Here is a 17,381-nt window from a genome sequence, read left to right on the forward strand (position 1 = left end):
GCTATCTACCCTTCTGTCTGTGACATCACTTAGTGAGGTAGATGACAGTGGTAAAGCAGATTTATGCACAAGTCGCAGTACATGTGCATCTACTTTTGGAGGAACTTCTCTTTTCGAACACTCCACAGCTGGAAATGGATAATAAGAATCCCATCTTTTCGGAATCTTATATTTCTTACTGGGCGTCGCCCAAGACTCATCCATCATTTCCGTCGGCTCATCTGACGCTGGGAATTCAGCTTTAACTGACTTTGTTAGTTTAAATACAGGTGCTTTAGATTTTAACACTGTCTTGGCTGGCTCTTCCAAAGAGAGAACAGCCTTCACAGCATCAATAAGTTCAGCTACATCCTCTGAACTAAAACTCTGCGACTGATCATCATACGGAGTATTTGAATATACTGTATCATCATCTGTTGTATCATCTTGTGTAGTCTGCCACATAGACGCATCTGTCTTAGTCTTACCTGTCCCTTGGTTACTTGTAGAGGCTACTGGTACCAAGCCGTAGGAAGGGAGCTACATGTATGGGTTAATAGTGTAACCTAACCCTTGAGGTGGTGCTACCGGAGTTAACCTGTCCGCTATTGAAGACAAAGTCTTTGCGAACATATTCCATGGTGGCTCTGTTGGTGGTTGAACCAAATCCTGTTTTTTACTTTGCTGAAAAGCAAAACAGTTCGCACACAACCCCTCATAAGTGACTAATTGGTCCATACCAATTAACCCTGTCTTACAGGATAAGCATGTTAGGGATATAGGAGTGCCTGATAAATTCTCGTCACTTTTGCCGCTCACAGACATGGTAATATTCTGTTTATGACTACACAATTTGTGACTGAAAAATCACCTATATATGGATATATGGATATATAGAAGTGAGATCAATCTGACCACAACCGTGCACCTGATTTGAAGGTCAGAACAGGACTGACGACATAAGAAAGTCAGCACACATACATAGCACAGTCAGTCACCAGTGATCGCACTGATCCCCAAAAAAAAGTGGGTCCCAGGGACCCCTCACTTTCAAAAATTGGGGTCCTACCGTTCTTTTTCTGGGTCCCATCGGAATGAATGTTCTTATTAATCTTAATCTTGTTTGGACACTACAAAAGTGTTGCAAGGTGGGGGGATGGGGTGACAATGCTGCTGGGCTGTGTAGCATGCAGGACACCCTGCACCAGAGCTGTAACTAGACATTTTGGTGCCCTAGGCATAAAGTGAATTGGTGTTTCACCTGCTAGATCGCAAAGCGTAGGCAGTGCGCGCCGAAGGGGCGTGGCTTCATGGGGAAGGGGCGTGACCACATATAGTGCCAATTCACATTACACCACACAGTAGTGCCGATAAGATACACATTGCGCCAGGTAGAGCACGTTATACACATTGCGCCAGGTAGAGCACGTTATAAACAATGCGCCTGGTAGAGCACGTTATATACATTGCACCAGGTAGAACACTTAGACACATTGCACTAGGTAAAGCAAATATAAACATTGCGCCAGGTAGAGCACGTTATACACATTGCGCCAGGTAGAGCACGTTATAAACAATGCGCCCGGTAGAGCACGTTATATACATTGCACCAGGTAGAACACTTAGACACATTGCGCCAGGTAGAGCACGTTATACACATTGCACCAGGTAGAGCACGTTATTATACACATTGCACCAGGTAGAGCACGTTATACACATTGCGCCAGGTAGAGCACGTTATACACATTGCGCCAGGTAGAGCACGTTATACACATTGCGCCAGGTAGAGCACGTTATAAACAATGCGCCTGGTAGAGCACGTTATATACATTGCACCAGGTAGAACACTTAGACACATTGCACTAGGTAAAGCAAATATAAACATTGCGCCAGGTAGAGCACGTTATACACATTGCGCCAGGTAGAGCACGTTATAAACAATGCGCCCGGTAGAGCACGTTATATACATTGCACCAGGTAGAACACTTAGACACATTGCGCCAGGTAGAGCACGTTATACACATTGCACCAGGTAGAGCACGTTATACACATTGCACCAGGTAGAGCACGTTATACACATTGCACCAGGTAGAGCACGTTATACACATTGCACCAGGTAGAGCACGTTATTATACACATTGCACCAGGTAGAGCACGTTATACACATTGCGCCAGGTAGAGCACGTTATACACATTGCGCCAGGTAGAGCACGTTATACACATTGCGCCAGGTAGAGCACGTTATACACATTGCGCCAGGAAGAGCACGTTATACACATTGCGCCGGGTAGAGCACGTTATACACATTGCGCCAGGAAGAGCACGTTATACACATTGCACCAGGTAGAGCACGTTATACACATTGCAGCAGGTAGAGCACGTTACACACATTGCAGCAGGTAAAGCACATATAAACATTGCACCAGGTAGAGCACGTTATACACATTGCGCCAGGTAGAGCACATTATAAACAATGCGCCCGGTAGAGCACGTTATATACATTGCACCAGGTAGAACACTTAGACACATTGCACCAGGCAGAGCACATTATACACATTGCGCCAGGTAGAGCACGTTATACACATTGCGCCAGGTAGAGCACGTTACACACATTGCACCAGGCAGAGCACGTTATACACATTGCGCCGGGTAGAGCACGTTATACACATTGCGCCGGGTAGAGCACGTTATACACATTGTGCCAGGTAGAACACGTTATACACATTGCGCCAGGTAGAACACGTTACACACAATGCGCCGGGTAGAGCACGTTACACACATTGCGCCGGGCAGAGCACGTTACACACAATGCGCCGGGTAGAGCACGTTACACACATTGCACCAGGTAGAGCGCGTTATACACATTGCACCAGGTAGAGCACGTTACACACATTGCACCAGGTGACCACTTAGGCACATTGTAGCCACCATCTTGGACCCCCAGTTGTCGTCCCCAGACACAGTGATCGCGGGTGTCAGTGGAGGGGGTGTCAGATGGGTGTGTGTATAATGGGCAGTGTGAACACGTTGTGGGGAGTGTGTATGATTGGCACTGTGTGAGTGTGTATAATGGGCAATGTGTGGATATTGGGTGTGTGTATGATTGGCACTGTGTGAGTGTGTATAATGGGCAATGTGTGGGTATTGGGGGTGTGTATGATGGGCACTGTGTGGTTGGTGGGGTGCATGTGATGGAACTGTGTGGCTATGGAGGGTGTATGGAGGGTGTGGGTATATGGGGGTGGGGTAACTATGCTGGCCAATGTGTGCATTTGTGTTGGTGTATGCTGGGCACTGCCCTCACCCCCAGTGTTTGAATCGTTAGCTGCTGCCATCCCAACTGCCCATATGTTTATTACTAACATGAATCCTCCATGCCAGGGGCTGCTTGAAATTCTTCTCTTTAGCTCTTAACTGCTGTGGGCGGGATGTAGTAACCTCTTCTGCAGCATTAACTGGCTTTCCCTGCGGCCACCCGTCCCAGCGCTGCTATTCGCTTCTACCCCCCACCGCCGCGGCCACTCAGGACTCAGCGCTGTAAGTGCCGCGCCGAGCATTGGAATCCACCGGCGCATGCCCCCGCATCCTGAGTGGCCGCGGCGGTGAGGGGGGAGAAGTGAATAGCAGCGCTGGGACGGGGAGGAGACGGGTGGCTGCAGAGAGAGCCTGTTAACGCTGCAGTTCGGGCCGCCTTCTGAGTACGGGTGCCGGAGCTGCATACAGGAGTGAAAGGCACCAACAGCTCCTCCTCTCCGTCTGCTAGTCCTCCCGGAAGCCCTTCTATTGGAGGGGTTTGAGAGGGAGACCTCGGTGTATACATGTGATTGGCCGCTGGACCTAAAAGGCACCACAGGATTGGCCGCTGGACCCAGAGACATCAATGAAGCCACAAGATTGGCAGCGGGACCCGGCGGAGATATCAAAGGAGCTACAGGACTGCCTACAACGGAGCGCGTCCCCAGGGACGCACTCATTTTGTAAAAGCGAATCCTCGATCCTCATTATGGGGTAAAATACGCGCTATAGCGCGTTTTTGCGTTCACTGGTCACATGTTAAAGCATTAAACATTGTCATATGAGAATACAACCCCCTCATACAAGTAAGTAGGAGAATTGTACTTCTGCCTTTAACTGGTTCTTTTCAAACATAACATGCAGAAACCACAGTAATACACAGATCTCATATGCAATATGTACTAAAATTAACAATTCATACTAACAAGAGGAGAGAATTTTTAGTACTGTATACCTTTCCTCTGTAGAGCGGGATACAGGGAGACTCACCACACTTCCATATCCAAGCAAATGCGCTCGTAAGACGCTGAGTGGATTCAGACGCTACTGGTGTACACTGCCGCTCCTGATAACTGATGCAAGACCCGGACGCTCACTGACGGACACGGACGCTCAGCAACTTCCACGTGTATGCAGACGCTAATGCCTGCGACTCGGTCTAGGCGGGATCTCTAGTGTACACAACCGCAGCGTCTAAGCTGCGACCGAGTACCCTCGTGGTAGCGTCTGAGACGGAAGTGAGGTCATTCAGTTCATGGACGGGAGACACGCGGAAACTGGTCATGAACTTGGGGGAGGGGCGGCCAGGAGAGCGTCTGAATCCCCGTTGACTTAAACTTTAAGGATCGCGGCCTCTACATAGTCCTGGCGCCTATGATCCCTAGAGCGTAGCGCTGTCACACTCGAGGTGTTCGGCGCATCAACACGCTGTTTGTAGTCTCCACCAATACAGTGTAGCTGTGTCCGGACCCCCCTAGTAAGAGGAAATCCATAGACTTACCTTCCCCCCATGCTCCGGCCACAGCCTGGTTACGTCTGCTGGACCTGCTAGAACATCCGACACAGACGCCCGTCGAGACAGCACTGTACCGCGAAGGTAAGCGTTGTTGCGACCCGGTGGGGAGTTATTGGAGCGACTCTTTCCCATATGCGTTTAGGACGCTGTTAAGAAAAGTCGCTCAAAAAAACATAGTAAGTCTATAAAAATCTCCTATATATAAGCCCTGTGACTCTGTGGCTGCATTTCTAACGCTGGGTGGAGTCACAGACCTGGGCAGACTTAGCAGCTCCTGCCCTGTCCCAGTGTCAGCACAGCACACACCAATAGCAGAAGGGAGCACCAGCCAGAGATTCCACCCACCATTCCCTGCCACAAGCCAGCAGCGCACTTACGCCCCACACTGCCAGGTAAGCATGGCCACCTAGCCAGGCGCACCCCACACCACCCTTCCCCTGCAAACACCCACCTTCCCCACCACGGCGGGACACACACCCGCAACCGAGGCCGCCGCTAACCTCTTTAAGATTGCAGACGCGGCCACACACTCACAACTAAACGCCCTCCACACCCAGGCCGCACACACCGCTCCCCACTACCGCTGCACACATTGGCCGGCAGTGGAGGGAGCAGAGGCCGCTGCGGATGTATGACCCGGGGATCAGGGGGCCGGTGGTGGGGAGAGCAGAGGCCGCTGCGGCTGTGTGCCGCGGGGATCGGAGCCGGCGGTGCGGGGGAGCAGAGGCCGCTGCAGCTGTGTGCCGCGGGGATCGGAGCCGGCGGTGCGGGGGAGCAGAGGCCGCTGCGGCTGTGTGCCGCGGGGATCGGAGCCGGCGGTGCGGGGGAGCAGAGGCCGCTGCGGCTGTGTGCCGCAGGGATCGGAGCCGGCGGTGGGGGGAGCAGAGCATCCAGCCACCGATGCCACAGACGGGACACACTGCCCGGGAGGCCACTGACACCCGCACCCCACACCCCTCCCTCTGCACCAGCCTGTCGCCTGTTCCCACATGCAGCCACTGACACGCTGCCCGAGACCCGCCGTCCGCAACACGGGGTAACACAGGCCATAGCTGTACATGCGGCATTACCCTGACAGCACGCCGCACCTGACTCTGTACCAGCGTTATCTCTCTCACCGCTGCTGCCTCCGACCCCACGAATCTGTCTGTTTCCAAACGTCCAGCAGGGTCGTCGGGTCCGAGCCAGCAGCAGCGACAGAGATAGCGCTGGTACAGAGTCAGGTGTGGCGTGCTGTCAGGGTGATGCCGCATGTACAGCTATGGCCTGTGTTACTGTTACCCCGTGTTGTGCAGACAGAGCCCCCACTCACCCACTTGCGTATGACGTGCCCCCCATATCACCCATCCTACCACTTGCACCAAGCCCCACTCGCACCCTGTCCATCACAAGGGGGGAAACAAGTAGCAGCCTCATGGCCCCACACATACCAACACCTATCACCACATACACTGCAACCACTTCTACCTTACACACACACTTCTAACAATGCGCACGCACCCTCCACTTCACTTTCCCCTCCCCCCCTACACACACACTCTCACCCTCCACAATCCTACCAACGCGCACGCACCCTCCACTTCACTTTCCCCTCCCCCCAATACACACACACACTCACCCTCCACTTCACTTTCCCCTCCCCCCAACACACTCACCCTCCACACTCCTACCAACACGCACGCACCCTCCACTTCACTTTCCCCTCCCCCCAACACACACACACACTCACCCTCCACACTCCTACCTACACGCACGCACCCTCCACTTCACTTTCCCCTCCCCCCTACACACACACACACCCTCCACACGCCCACACCCTCCACTTTCCCCTCCCCCCCTACACATGCACACACTCACCCTCCACACTCCTACTAACACGCCCGCACCCTCCACTTCACTTTCCCCTCCCCCCAACACACACACTCACCCTCCACACTCCTACCAACACGCACGCACCCTCCACTTCACTTTCCCCTCCCCCCAACCACACACACTCACCCTCCACACTCCTACCAACACGCCCGCACCCTCCACTTCACTTTCCCCTCTCCCTACACACACACACGCCCACACCTTCCACTTTCCCCTCCCCCCCTACACATGCACACACTCACCCTCCACACTCCTAACAACACGCCCGCACCCTCCACTCCTCATCCCACGCACACACTCACCCTCCATACTCCTAACAACACGCACGCACCCTCCACTGCCCTTTCCCCTCCCCCCTCCCCCACACAAAAACCCTCCACCATCCAACCACCCATCCTATGTGGACCTCCTCCACCCATGCCAACTTTAAACCCTCTCACCCATCCCCCTGCCACCCAACTCCATCCCACACTACACCTCCTATCACCACCACCATCCCTCACCCCTACGCAAAAACATATACAGGCAGTGACCCCTCTCCACACACTTGCCCAAGGACCATAAATCATTACCCACAGCATTTCATAAAACCACACGCCAAACTACGTACCCTACACAAAAAACACTCCACCACACACATTCCCTTCAACACCCTCCACAATCCAACCACACACCACCCTAACCCTATCGCACACCCACCACCCTCCCTCTGCACCCAACTAATTCAGTCAAACCATTAAAACACCAGCTACCCCCATAGTCTAAAGCCACTAATACGCCAATTCTAACTCCAACATCTGCTAACATAACACACCTCTACCCCCAACAAACACCCTAACACCACATCCACTTCACCTTGCCACACACAAACAATTCACCCACCGCTACCACAAAAACACAATAGACGCACACTCCAAACACACCATTCCACCACAACTTCACCATCTACTATTCTACTCCTTCACTTTTCTGTTGAGTTTACCGGGGCGTAGCCCCTTACGACGGTGTGAAGAGCGCCCGTAGGGCGCGATGAATCACCTAGTAACATAATAAAAGCTTCAGGCTGCTTTATTACAGCAGCCCTGTGACCATGGTCCGGCTCCTGCCGCACCAAACAAAAAACTGATTTGACTGAGTCAGTGGGCGGGATTATATGGTGAAGCCCCAATGCATCCTGGGAGGCAAGAAAGCTTGTGACCGTATTGGTGCCATTTCCGCTGTCGCTCCGGCATATCCCAATGTTATCCTGTGGACCCAGCCAGAGAAAATTGTTTTTTTTTAAATTTCCCATAAACAAGGATACAATATACAGTATCTATGGTACAATAACAGTAAATACCCAGAAAAAAACCCCAATCAAAACCATGTAACAAACCAATAATGGAGTAGAAAGAAATGACTACGCAGGAAACCCCCGCATTGCCAAACTACTGTCCGGACCATTATTACTTTTAATTCCTAACTGCAAATGTATTTTGCATATGATTGGTGAAGTAACACCCTGATATACATCAGCGGCAGGCTTCCCTTTTTCATCAGCATGACTCAGACTGGCTCAGAACGCACACAGCACTTCCACAAGACCAGGCAGTTCACTTTCACAAGACCAGGCAGTTCACTTTCACAGAAAGACAGATTCGGCCAAGTTCTGCATGGAGCAGAATAGCGCAGACATGCGCCAACGTGCATAAATCTGTACATGCGCTTTATGCAAAAACCTGTTCACGTACAGAGATCCGTCTGACTCAAGCTCCTCCCCACCCCAATGCAATAAGCGGGCTGCCAGAGCCGCGATAACACATGGGATCGGGGACTTAAACCCGATGCATGCGTTTTCACGAGATACGAGATCGCAGATCCGTTTTCGGCCGATGAAAACGGACCCGAATTGGAAACCGCAATAATGACCATTGCTCAATAATCACGATATCTGGCCGTTTTCGCACGCCGACAATGAAAAGGATTCTCCCCTTTGTGTGTTAAACACAAATACATAACATAACAGCCTAGTGTTCCCCAATACATCTAGTAATTCAATGCTGCTCTCCTCTATGCTTCTATCACCTAAGCATTTCAGGCAAGAGGCTGCGTTATAAATTCACAAACGGATGGGCATCAGCACTCGATCATACAGATGTGTACAGAATAAATACAGCTCTATCTCTTACCCCCTATGGAGAAAGACGTCTAGCGCAGTTCCCGTGCGGGGTGTACTCTTTCCCCAACTGTGCTACTCTCTCCTCACTCATGTGTCTTAGAGCCTAATTCAGACCTGATCGTAGCAGCAAATTTGTTAGCAGATGGGCAAAACCATGTGCACTGCAGGAGGAGGGGGGCCAGATGTAACATGTGCAGAGAGAGTTAGATTTGGGTGTGGTGTTTTCAAACTGAAATCTAATTTGCAAATTGCTAAAGTGAAAAAATAAAGCAGACATTATTTACCCTGCACAGAATCAATATAACCCACACAAATCTAACTCTCTCTGAACATGTTACATCTGCCCCACCTGCAGTGCACATGGTTTTGCCCAACTGCTAACAAATTTGCTGCTACGATCAGGTCTGAATTAGGCCCTTAGTCCACAAACCAGGTTTTTTGTCACAAAGGAATTGATATAACATCGCCAATTAAACATAATGATGCACGGGAAGGGGTCACTCATATCCCTGTGTCTCAGTCCACTAGCGTACTAGGATGTTAGGATTAGTGTTTCGGCAGGGCTAAGCAGTCTGTGCTGTGACATACTTGTCTATTTGGCGCAATTTGAGCGTAGGTGTATGGAACACAGAGGAGAACAGAGCTGAAGCATAGGTATCACTGCATTACAAATGTTGGGCAGAGTTATTTAACCATCACTTTGAAAACATGTTCACTATTACAAGATGCACGAAGTACAATAAAAGCCAAGCAAAGATCTTCTAAAATGTGTAAATTAAAAAGTTTAAAATATTACAAAAGACAGTTAGACACTTGACAAAAAGGTCAAACCTACCTTAGTGTTCCAAGACATTTCATTTTGACTTAACCCTTTGTCTTCCTCCAAGTCGTACTTGGATTCATTTTTACTCAGAAGCCCGTTCGGCATTTCCTTGGTTTGCACAAATGGGTCCCCATCTTCCTTCTGTCTTATTCTGCCTCCCCTAGCTCGATAATCTGCTAGAATCCTAGCTAGGTTCTGGCTATCGCCCAAGTGCTCTGCAATTCTGGTGCTTAGCAGCTCGTGAGACGGCAGCACCTCGATGGCTCTTCCCGGCACACTTCCGTTCATCCCGTGTAAGCTGGAAAGCTCGCGCAAGAGCTGCTTTTTCCTCCGGCTCTCCATTTCTTTCATCTCCTTGTTGAGTAACGGGGACATGTACACCTGCTCTGGGAAGTACTCCCTACTGGGGCACCTCATGCCCTTGTCTGTTAACAAAAAGGGTTCCTTGAACACGATAATGGGAGAAATGCACAAAATGACATCTTTCAGCTCCTGCTTAAATGCTACAGAGAGTACTTTGAGCCGGTCATCCGTTGACGTGACCTCCTCCGTTATGTACAGCCCGGTATCATCTTGCAGAGGGTCTCTGAAAAGCCGGTGTGGACTTTTGGGTTCTTCTTGCTCAAGTGGTTGCAAGCCATGGTCGTCTTTTGAAATACCAGGTATGTGACACATTTGCGTAAGCAGCTCAGGTTCAATAGAAACGGAAGACAAAAGTGACGAGGTCGATAATACCCTGGGTGGGCCCAGGTGTGTTAAGGAAGATGTTTCAAAACCCCTACTGTCCAGTTCTCCAGGTTCCTCAGAGTCAATATCCTCCGAGGACTGAGAATCGGAAGTCGCATGCAGTCTCTCGGAGGAGCGGTCGGATTCCCAGTTGAGAACGCTGCATTCCTCGCCATTAAAGAGGTCTCTCTGGCTGCCGTCCTCCTCGTGGCCTTCAATGAGGGATCGGAAAGAGCTGCTTTTAGGTAGAGTTGGAGGCATAGCAAACTCATCCATGAGAAAGGAGATCTCCAACTGGGAATGGTACGCTGCATAAATCATAAAGATTATTATCTCCTTGACGCGCGCCAACTCGTATTCGGAGGCTCCGCGCAGCTTAATTGTGCAGCCCAGATGTGGCAGGCATCCCTCAAAGAACATCAGTGTTTTAGACTCATCTGTTTGGGAAATATAAATAAAAAGTAATGAACAAATGAAACAGGGTTAGCAGCCAGCAACGCTACTTCAGTACGTACGATTGTTTAAGGAAGAGAAGCTCTTATATACATCTTAGAAACGTATTCTATAGTATACATACTGTAGGTGCTGAGTCAGGAGCAATGCAAAAAAAAAAAAAACTAGTAACTTTGCACCTGGAACAAACCATGTTGCAATGCAACGGGGGCAGATACATGTATTATTTTTGCATGCCAGGTAAACACCAGCTGCTTTTGTATGTAGCCCACAAATGCTGCACAGCTTTACTGCGATAGGCCCTACACACTGGACGATTAGAGCGATTTCAATGATGATCGATAACGTCCAAATTGTCTTGCTATCAGAAACGATGAAAGGCCAACGATGAACGACCGCGGGGACGCGCATTGTTCATAGTCGGTGCCTCCATACTAAATTATATGAACGCTATATCGTTCATTTCAGAACGATATCATTCATATCGTTCATAGATATCGTCCAGTGTGTAGGGCCCATTACATTGCAAGCTAGATCTGGGCTAGGACACGCCCCTTCCACAACTACATCACGCTGCATGTTACATCTGCCCCCCAGTAGTGCAGCATGGTGTTACCAAGGTGCAGAGGGCCTGGATTTACAGACGGGTGCAAATGTCTTTGCAGCTCCAATCCTGTGTCAAAGTCGAAAAATATTGCAGTACACACATCACGTACAAACTACACACAGATGGCCTCCTTGCGTGCACTTGTTCTGCCGTGCGTGCGCATATTTGTAATTTGCGTATTGGTCGCACCCGCGGTACTGCGCATTAGCGCGTGGTATGATTATTTACGGTAGAGTTTGTGAACGCATGGAAAAGCCATCAAAACACATTACATATTTAATCCAAATAGTGCACAATGTACACATAGTCTCCTTGCACCACACCAGCAAGTTACAACAGTTTAAATGGTAACAGAACAAAAGGATTCACCTTTACAGGATAGGAGGGGACAGAACAAGGTCATAAGGTGGTGTTTGGTATCCAGCTGTAGGGTATTTTAAGGGTAATATTCCGGTGTTGGTTTGCAGAAGATCGCACGTTCCTGCGGATAGTTATGTGCAGGAGCAGAATATAGATATAAACTGTATTTACTGTACATTAGGTATGCGGCGGGAACCCAGAGGAGACCACCTGCAAGTGCACCTGGAACATACATCGCCTACCTATTCAAACCAACCTATGACCTCTCCTGTACTGTAAATGACCATCCCTGTGTCCAATGGACAAAGAGATTAGAGTATCCATGTGTTAAGTTTTGGAAGATTGTATAAAAGGAGCCAGCTGCAGGCCTGGTCACAGAAGACTCTAAAAGTTATCTATCTAGATGACCGAGGACCAGACTGGGTAGCGCGGCGAAATCCAAACAAGTATGTACCATTGACTGTAGCCATTATTGTTTTGTATTGTATTGCTTTGTTATTGTAACCCCCTTTCAGTAATAATATGTTGTGGTGTCGGAACCCGGCAGTTTAATTACAATCTGGTGTCGTGTTTTCCTTTCCCTGCTAAGGTTTAAAGCAGAGGTTCTCAAACTCGGTCCTCGGGTGCCCACACAGTGCATGTTTTGCAGGTCTCCTCACAGAATCGCAAGTGAAATAATTAGCTCCACCTGTGGACCTTTTAAAATGTGTCAGTGAGTAATTAATACACCTGTGCACCTGCTGGGTTACCTGCATAACATGCACTGTGTGGGCGCCCGAGGACCGAGTTTGAGAACCTCTGGTTTAAAGTGTATTACTATCGCATGCATTGCTGTTAAGGGTTCACGGTGTATCTTTGGGTGTGTACGCGCTGCGTGTACTTTGTACAGCCAGCGCGGCATTTGTACGCAAAGTCCATACACGGTACGGCACTCTGTACGCTAATGGTGTAATAAGTATGTAGGTTGTGGATTAAGTATAGCGGCTTCATTATAAGTGTATGAAATGTCTTTTTAAAGTGTTGCTTTTAGTCCTGTATGTAAATCAGCGTTTACACCTGTATGCAGCGGCTGTGCGGGAGCATGCAAATGTTGCAGCCGCCAGGATTTGTACTGAGACGCCCACTGAGAGATAGGAACAAGTGCTTAAGCAGATACGCATGGCAGCATTTACAGAATTAACAGAAATGAGTGCTCCCTGTATCACCTGCATCTAATAATCCACTTTACTTTACCACCTGCAGCCAATCTAATTAAGGGGTAACTTGCATGTGAGAATCAAATATATACCACAAGAATGCGTCGGTGACAAAGATTAGCAACTGGACCGCAATGTAACAACCAATTAGTAACAATTTATTGTTCAGCATTCCACAGCTTGGAAATGTCAACGAGTGGATGAAAGACGTTGATGCGATTGTCTAAAGAAGACGGACTGATAACATAGCTATTAGAACCGTTATCAAACAGAACTTACGCCCGAACGCCATGGTTGCCGAAGCCGTTTTTGCGCTGGCCTCAGTAATCAGGTGGCAATTAGCAGGAGAAGCGTTCCCAGCAGATTGCTTACCGGCAAGGAGAGGGAAATCATTCCCCAGCTCCCGGGACTCTCAAGCGCCGCTCGGGACAAAGTCATTGCATGTTACCAGTCTTTATGGAATAACACAATCCAAAGCTACACTGCTGAAATACTTTTGTAGTTTCCTTAATAACATTGCAAAGACCACAGTATGGCGGCTTCAGACACATGGACTTACTGTTGGGTAATGGAAACACTTGCATATAGAACTTGTTACAGGTGCCAAGGCGAGGTTTCGTCAACAGCTGATCCATAGACATAACTAAGTCCCCTTGGGTCACTCGGCTCACCCGGTCTAGGACTTGCTGGAGAACAGGTAAGAGAAGAAAGCATGCATGTAATTTAAGTCAGGCAATGATATGTATTTTATAAACCAGCTCCTGTATTATTTCCTGTGGCGCTCCCTTTCCAGCGCCAGCAGGAAGATGTGCAAGAAAAAGTCAGATAAAGTGGGCACGTCATGTACTTAATCACAAAGAAGTATGCCAGCGCTCGGAATTACTTATATTATGCCGACATTCAGATGTCAACACAGTCATCATATTGACATAACCTTTTTACAGCCCTAACCTTGACATGTACTGTCGACATTCTGGTATTGACCTAATGACCACATATCCATAGTGCCAGCTGCACAGCAAAAAACCCATGTGTAAATACAAAACAGAGCAATTAATGTCAGCATTTACCCCCTGCAATGCCGTCTGTATCTAGCAGAGCGAATGAAGTACAAGGAATTTGTTAATATTTTAATCAAAAGCTTTTAAGCTTGCAGGCCACGTCACGCGTTCCTCATTTCTGCACGTCATCCTGCAGTGAGGCAGCCGTGACGTGGCATGCAAGCTTAAAAGCTTTTGATCAAAATATTAACTAATTCCTCATACTCTATCTCGCTCTATACACACACGGTTTTGCAGCGGGGACAGGCACGGACAATAATTGCTCTGGATTTTTTTACTTTAGTGCTTAATAAATGAGAAGAGGATGACGATATCGCGGGCTTTGGGAAGAGGCACAAAACCATAATTAAAGTTTATTTTTAAAAATGCAAAGACAATTGAGCCAGTAAATGTGATGTATTCAATTCACTCAGGTTTAGGAGAATGACGAGCTTACCTAAATCAAGTACATCGTAATCGCAAGCTACTTATAATTTAAATTAGACTGTCAAGGCGTTGTTTAATTTGTCAGCGGCGTATTTTGTGTACATAGTATGGATTCTGCGGACTATTCATGCAGCAAGACAACATCATTCAGGACGGTAAAATGTAAAAACAGTTACTGCACAAGTGTTATACAGAAAGGACGGCTCTGACAGATGACCACAGTCAAATCCCTGACTCTGGCTCCTATACTAAATCCAAATGTATGATGAAATAGTGGCCAAGATTTATCAAGCCTTAGAGAGTGATAAACAGCACGGAAATAAAGTATCAGCCAATCAGCTCCTAGTTGCCATGTTACAGGCTGTGTTTGAAAAATGACAGGAGCTGATTGGCTGGTACTTTTATCTCTGTGCAATTTATCACTCTCCACAGCTTGATAAATCTGGGCCAAGTTCCTGTAAAAGTTTAACCAATCATCGTGATCAGTCCAGCTCTGTAAACCTGTTAAAGTCCAAATAACCTTTAGATAGTAACTGGGCAAAATAATATCGGAGTACAAATACATAATTTAATAGGTCTACTATATTGCCTTTACTATACTGTACAGAGAGCAGACATATATAACAAATGCAGGAGTTGGCCGACGTCATGGAGCAGGTACAATGCTAAAGTTCTAATTTGCCTGATCCTCCAACCAATGTGGCAGAACAAATACAAGACTGGTATCTTGACACCAGCCCCAAATGCCCCTAGAGGGGGGCTTCCTCTATCCTTAATCAGTTTGGAGCAGAACATGTGACTTGTGTGTGTGCATCGGACATTGATGTTACCTAGGAGACCGGAACTAGCAAGAAATTGCAGAATGATGGACAGAAATCCCAACTGATGTGCTATGATTTGTTATTTCAGCCTTTTGGACTATTAGATCCCACCTTGTTTGCTAACTGTAGCTTGGAACGTATTGCTGTCAACTATGGGGAGTAGGGGGAATATATACTTGTACTTTTTTCTTTCTTTTACCAATACAATGCCCAAAAATTTCTATTTATATGGTACTTGATTTGAAGGAGCTATTTTATAAGCTGCGAGGTGCAGAATACAGGGAGAAGGGAATTGCCACGCATGTTGTCCACAGACGTGACACCTTCTCCAGCATATAAGGAGGGAGGCTGGTGTGAATAAAGAGCGCCATAGGGTCATCAAATGATCCAGTTTTTTTTTATTTTATTTTTTTATATTGCCTTAAGTTTACACATTTTTATTGTACTTTGTAAACCGAAGAGGACATTAAAGCGGACCACAAAATTAAATTTATTACAAACGACGAGACATATTATATATAGAGAATAAAAGCAAACTTGAAGGTCAGTGGATCACATGACATGATATGTATGATACGTCTCCTTTCATAAAATATATTGCTTTCATAGGAGACACACTAAAGAAAAAAAGAATAACGACATTTATGGTGGATGTTCTCTTACAAATTACCTCTATGGGCAACATTAATACCGTAACTGTTTGGCAGCACCTCCTGACCGCCAATATTGCAGTTCCTCCCCCACGTCCTCCAACCTTATGTGATTTAGGGCTACCGTATTTGGGAGGTGTGTGCGCAGGGGCACATTGCTCAGAACTGGGGACGAACTGGGTCTATTCATGAAGCAGTGAAAAGAGTGTAGAAGTAAGCCAGTGGAGAAGTTGCCCATGTTAACCAATTCAGGCTCACTTCACTCTTCATGAATAGACCCCTTAATCATCTGCAGATAGATAGATAGATATATATATATATATATATATATATATATACATACATATACACATAGCATGTATATATATATATATATATATATATATACACACACACACACACACAGTACACGTATATATACACATGTATATATATCATGTGTGTGTGTTTATACAGTGTGTATGTACAGTGTGTATATACATGTGTATATATGTATGCACATGGATATATATGTACTATAATTAAAATAAAGTAAACTTATATTAAGCACTTACAAGTGCCACCAGGAAGACAGCAGGCTGCAGAGGACACTAGACAGCCATTAATAAATTCTCGGCTCGCAAAATGCAGCAAAAAAAATAAATAATAATAATTATTATTATTTATTTTTTTGGGTGGAGGGGGTGTTTCTGGGTGCTCGGAAACCCCCCCTGCATGCGCCACTGAGATGAGCATGGCTAAATTTGTACATGATCCATACTTATAGACATACACAAGAGAAGCAAGAAAAAAAAAATTCAAGTGGGTGTACTGCAGTCTATGAACGACAGTGTTCCACAAAAGTTGTTTTAATTGATATTTTACGCAGCGTACTTTCTACTGTACATACCGGTTTAACATTAATAACCAAGGTGATTCCGTGTTCTAAGAGCATGTCCTGCGCAATCCTGGACACCGTCTTTTCCACCAGGACCAGCGTGGGTCGTACATCCACAATCCTCTGCACATAGTTCTTCAAAAATTCCCTCTCCTGATGATGAAAGGAAAAGAAATCAGAGTAGTAATACCGGTCACACACATAAAGGGATGAGCGACACCTTCAGCCGGAAGCAGGTACTGCATTGTGTCATGTTTAGCCAAACGCAAAGGACCAGTGAAATAAAGTACAGCTCGGGCGGGGCAAACGTCCTTATTGTGACCAGCTCCAAATAAAATCGACCTTCGGAGGATGCTACAGACATTAAGCTTTTCTGTCTGATAGAAAGTCTGACGCTGCAAGAATTTATTTAAGTTTTATTTGTTCTTCTTGGAGTTTTAGAACTTGAGGTGCAGTAAGGCGTGGGTTCACTACAGGTGGATAAGAAAATGCTCTGCACCTGTCAATGATTAAAGGGACGGTTCCCGACTCCCGCAACATGAACAAAAACTAGAGTAATTGC

The 17,381-nt window shown here is 47.3% G+C and overlaps 1 protein-coding gene across 4 annotated transcripts in view; it reads right to left on the reverse strand.

Moving 5' to 3' along the window:
• Positions 1-17,381, reverse strand: part of PIKFYVE (phosphoinositide kinase, FYVE-type zinc finger containing) — a 290,094-nt gene that overhangs the window by 219,141 nt on the left and 53,572 nt on the right. For all 4 annotated transcript variants that reach the window (XM_063932710.1, XM_063932709.1, XM_063932708.1 and 1 more), the window contains 3 exons: positions 16,832-16,972; positions 13,544-13,670; positions 9,655-10,805 (listed from right to left, as the gene is read on the reverse strand). In XM_063932710.1, coding sequence (XP_063788780.1) covers positions 9,655-10,805; positions 13,544-13,670; positions 16,832-16,972 — 1,419 coding nt within the window. The remainder of the gene's footprint in view (positions 1-9,654; positions 10,806-13,543; positions 13,671-16,831; positions 16,973-17,381) is intronic.

Source organism: Pseudophryne corroboree, chromosome 7, assembly GCF_028390025.1.
Source record: "Pseudophryne corroboree isolate aPseCor3 chromosome 7, aPseCor3.hap2, whole genome shotgun sequence".
NCBI lineage: Eukaryota > Metazoa > Chordata > Amphibia > Anura > Myobatrachidae > Pseudophryne > Pseudophryne corroboree.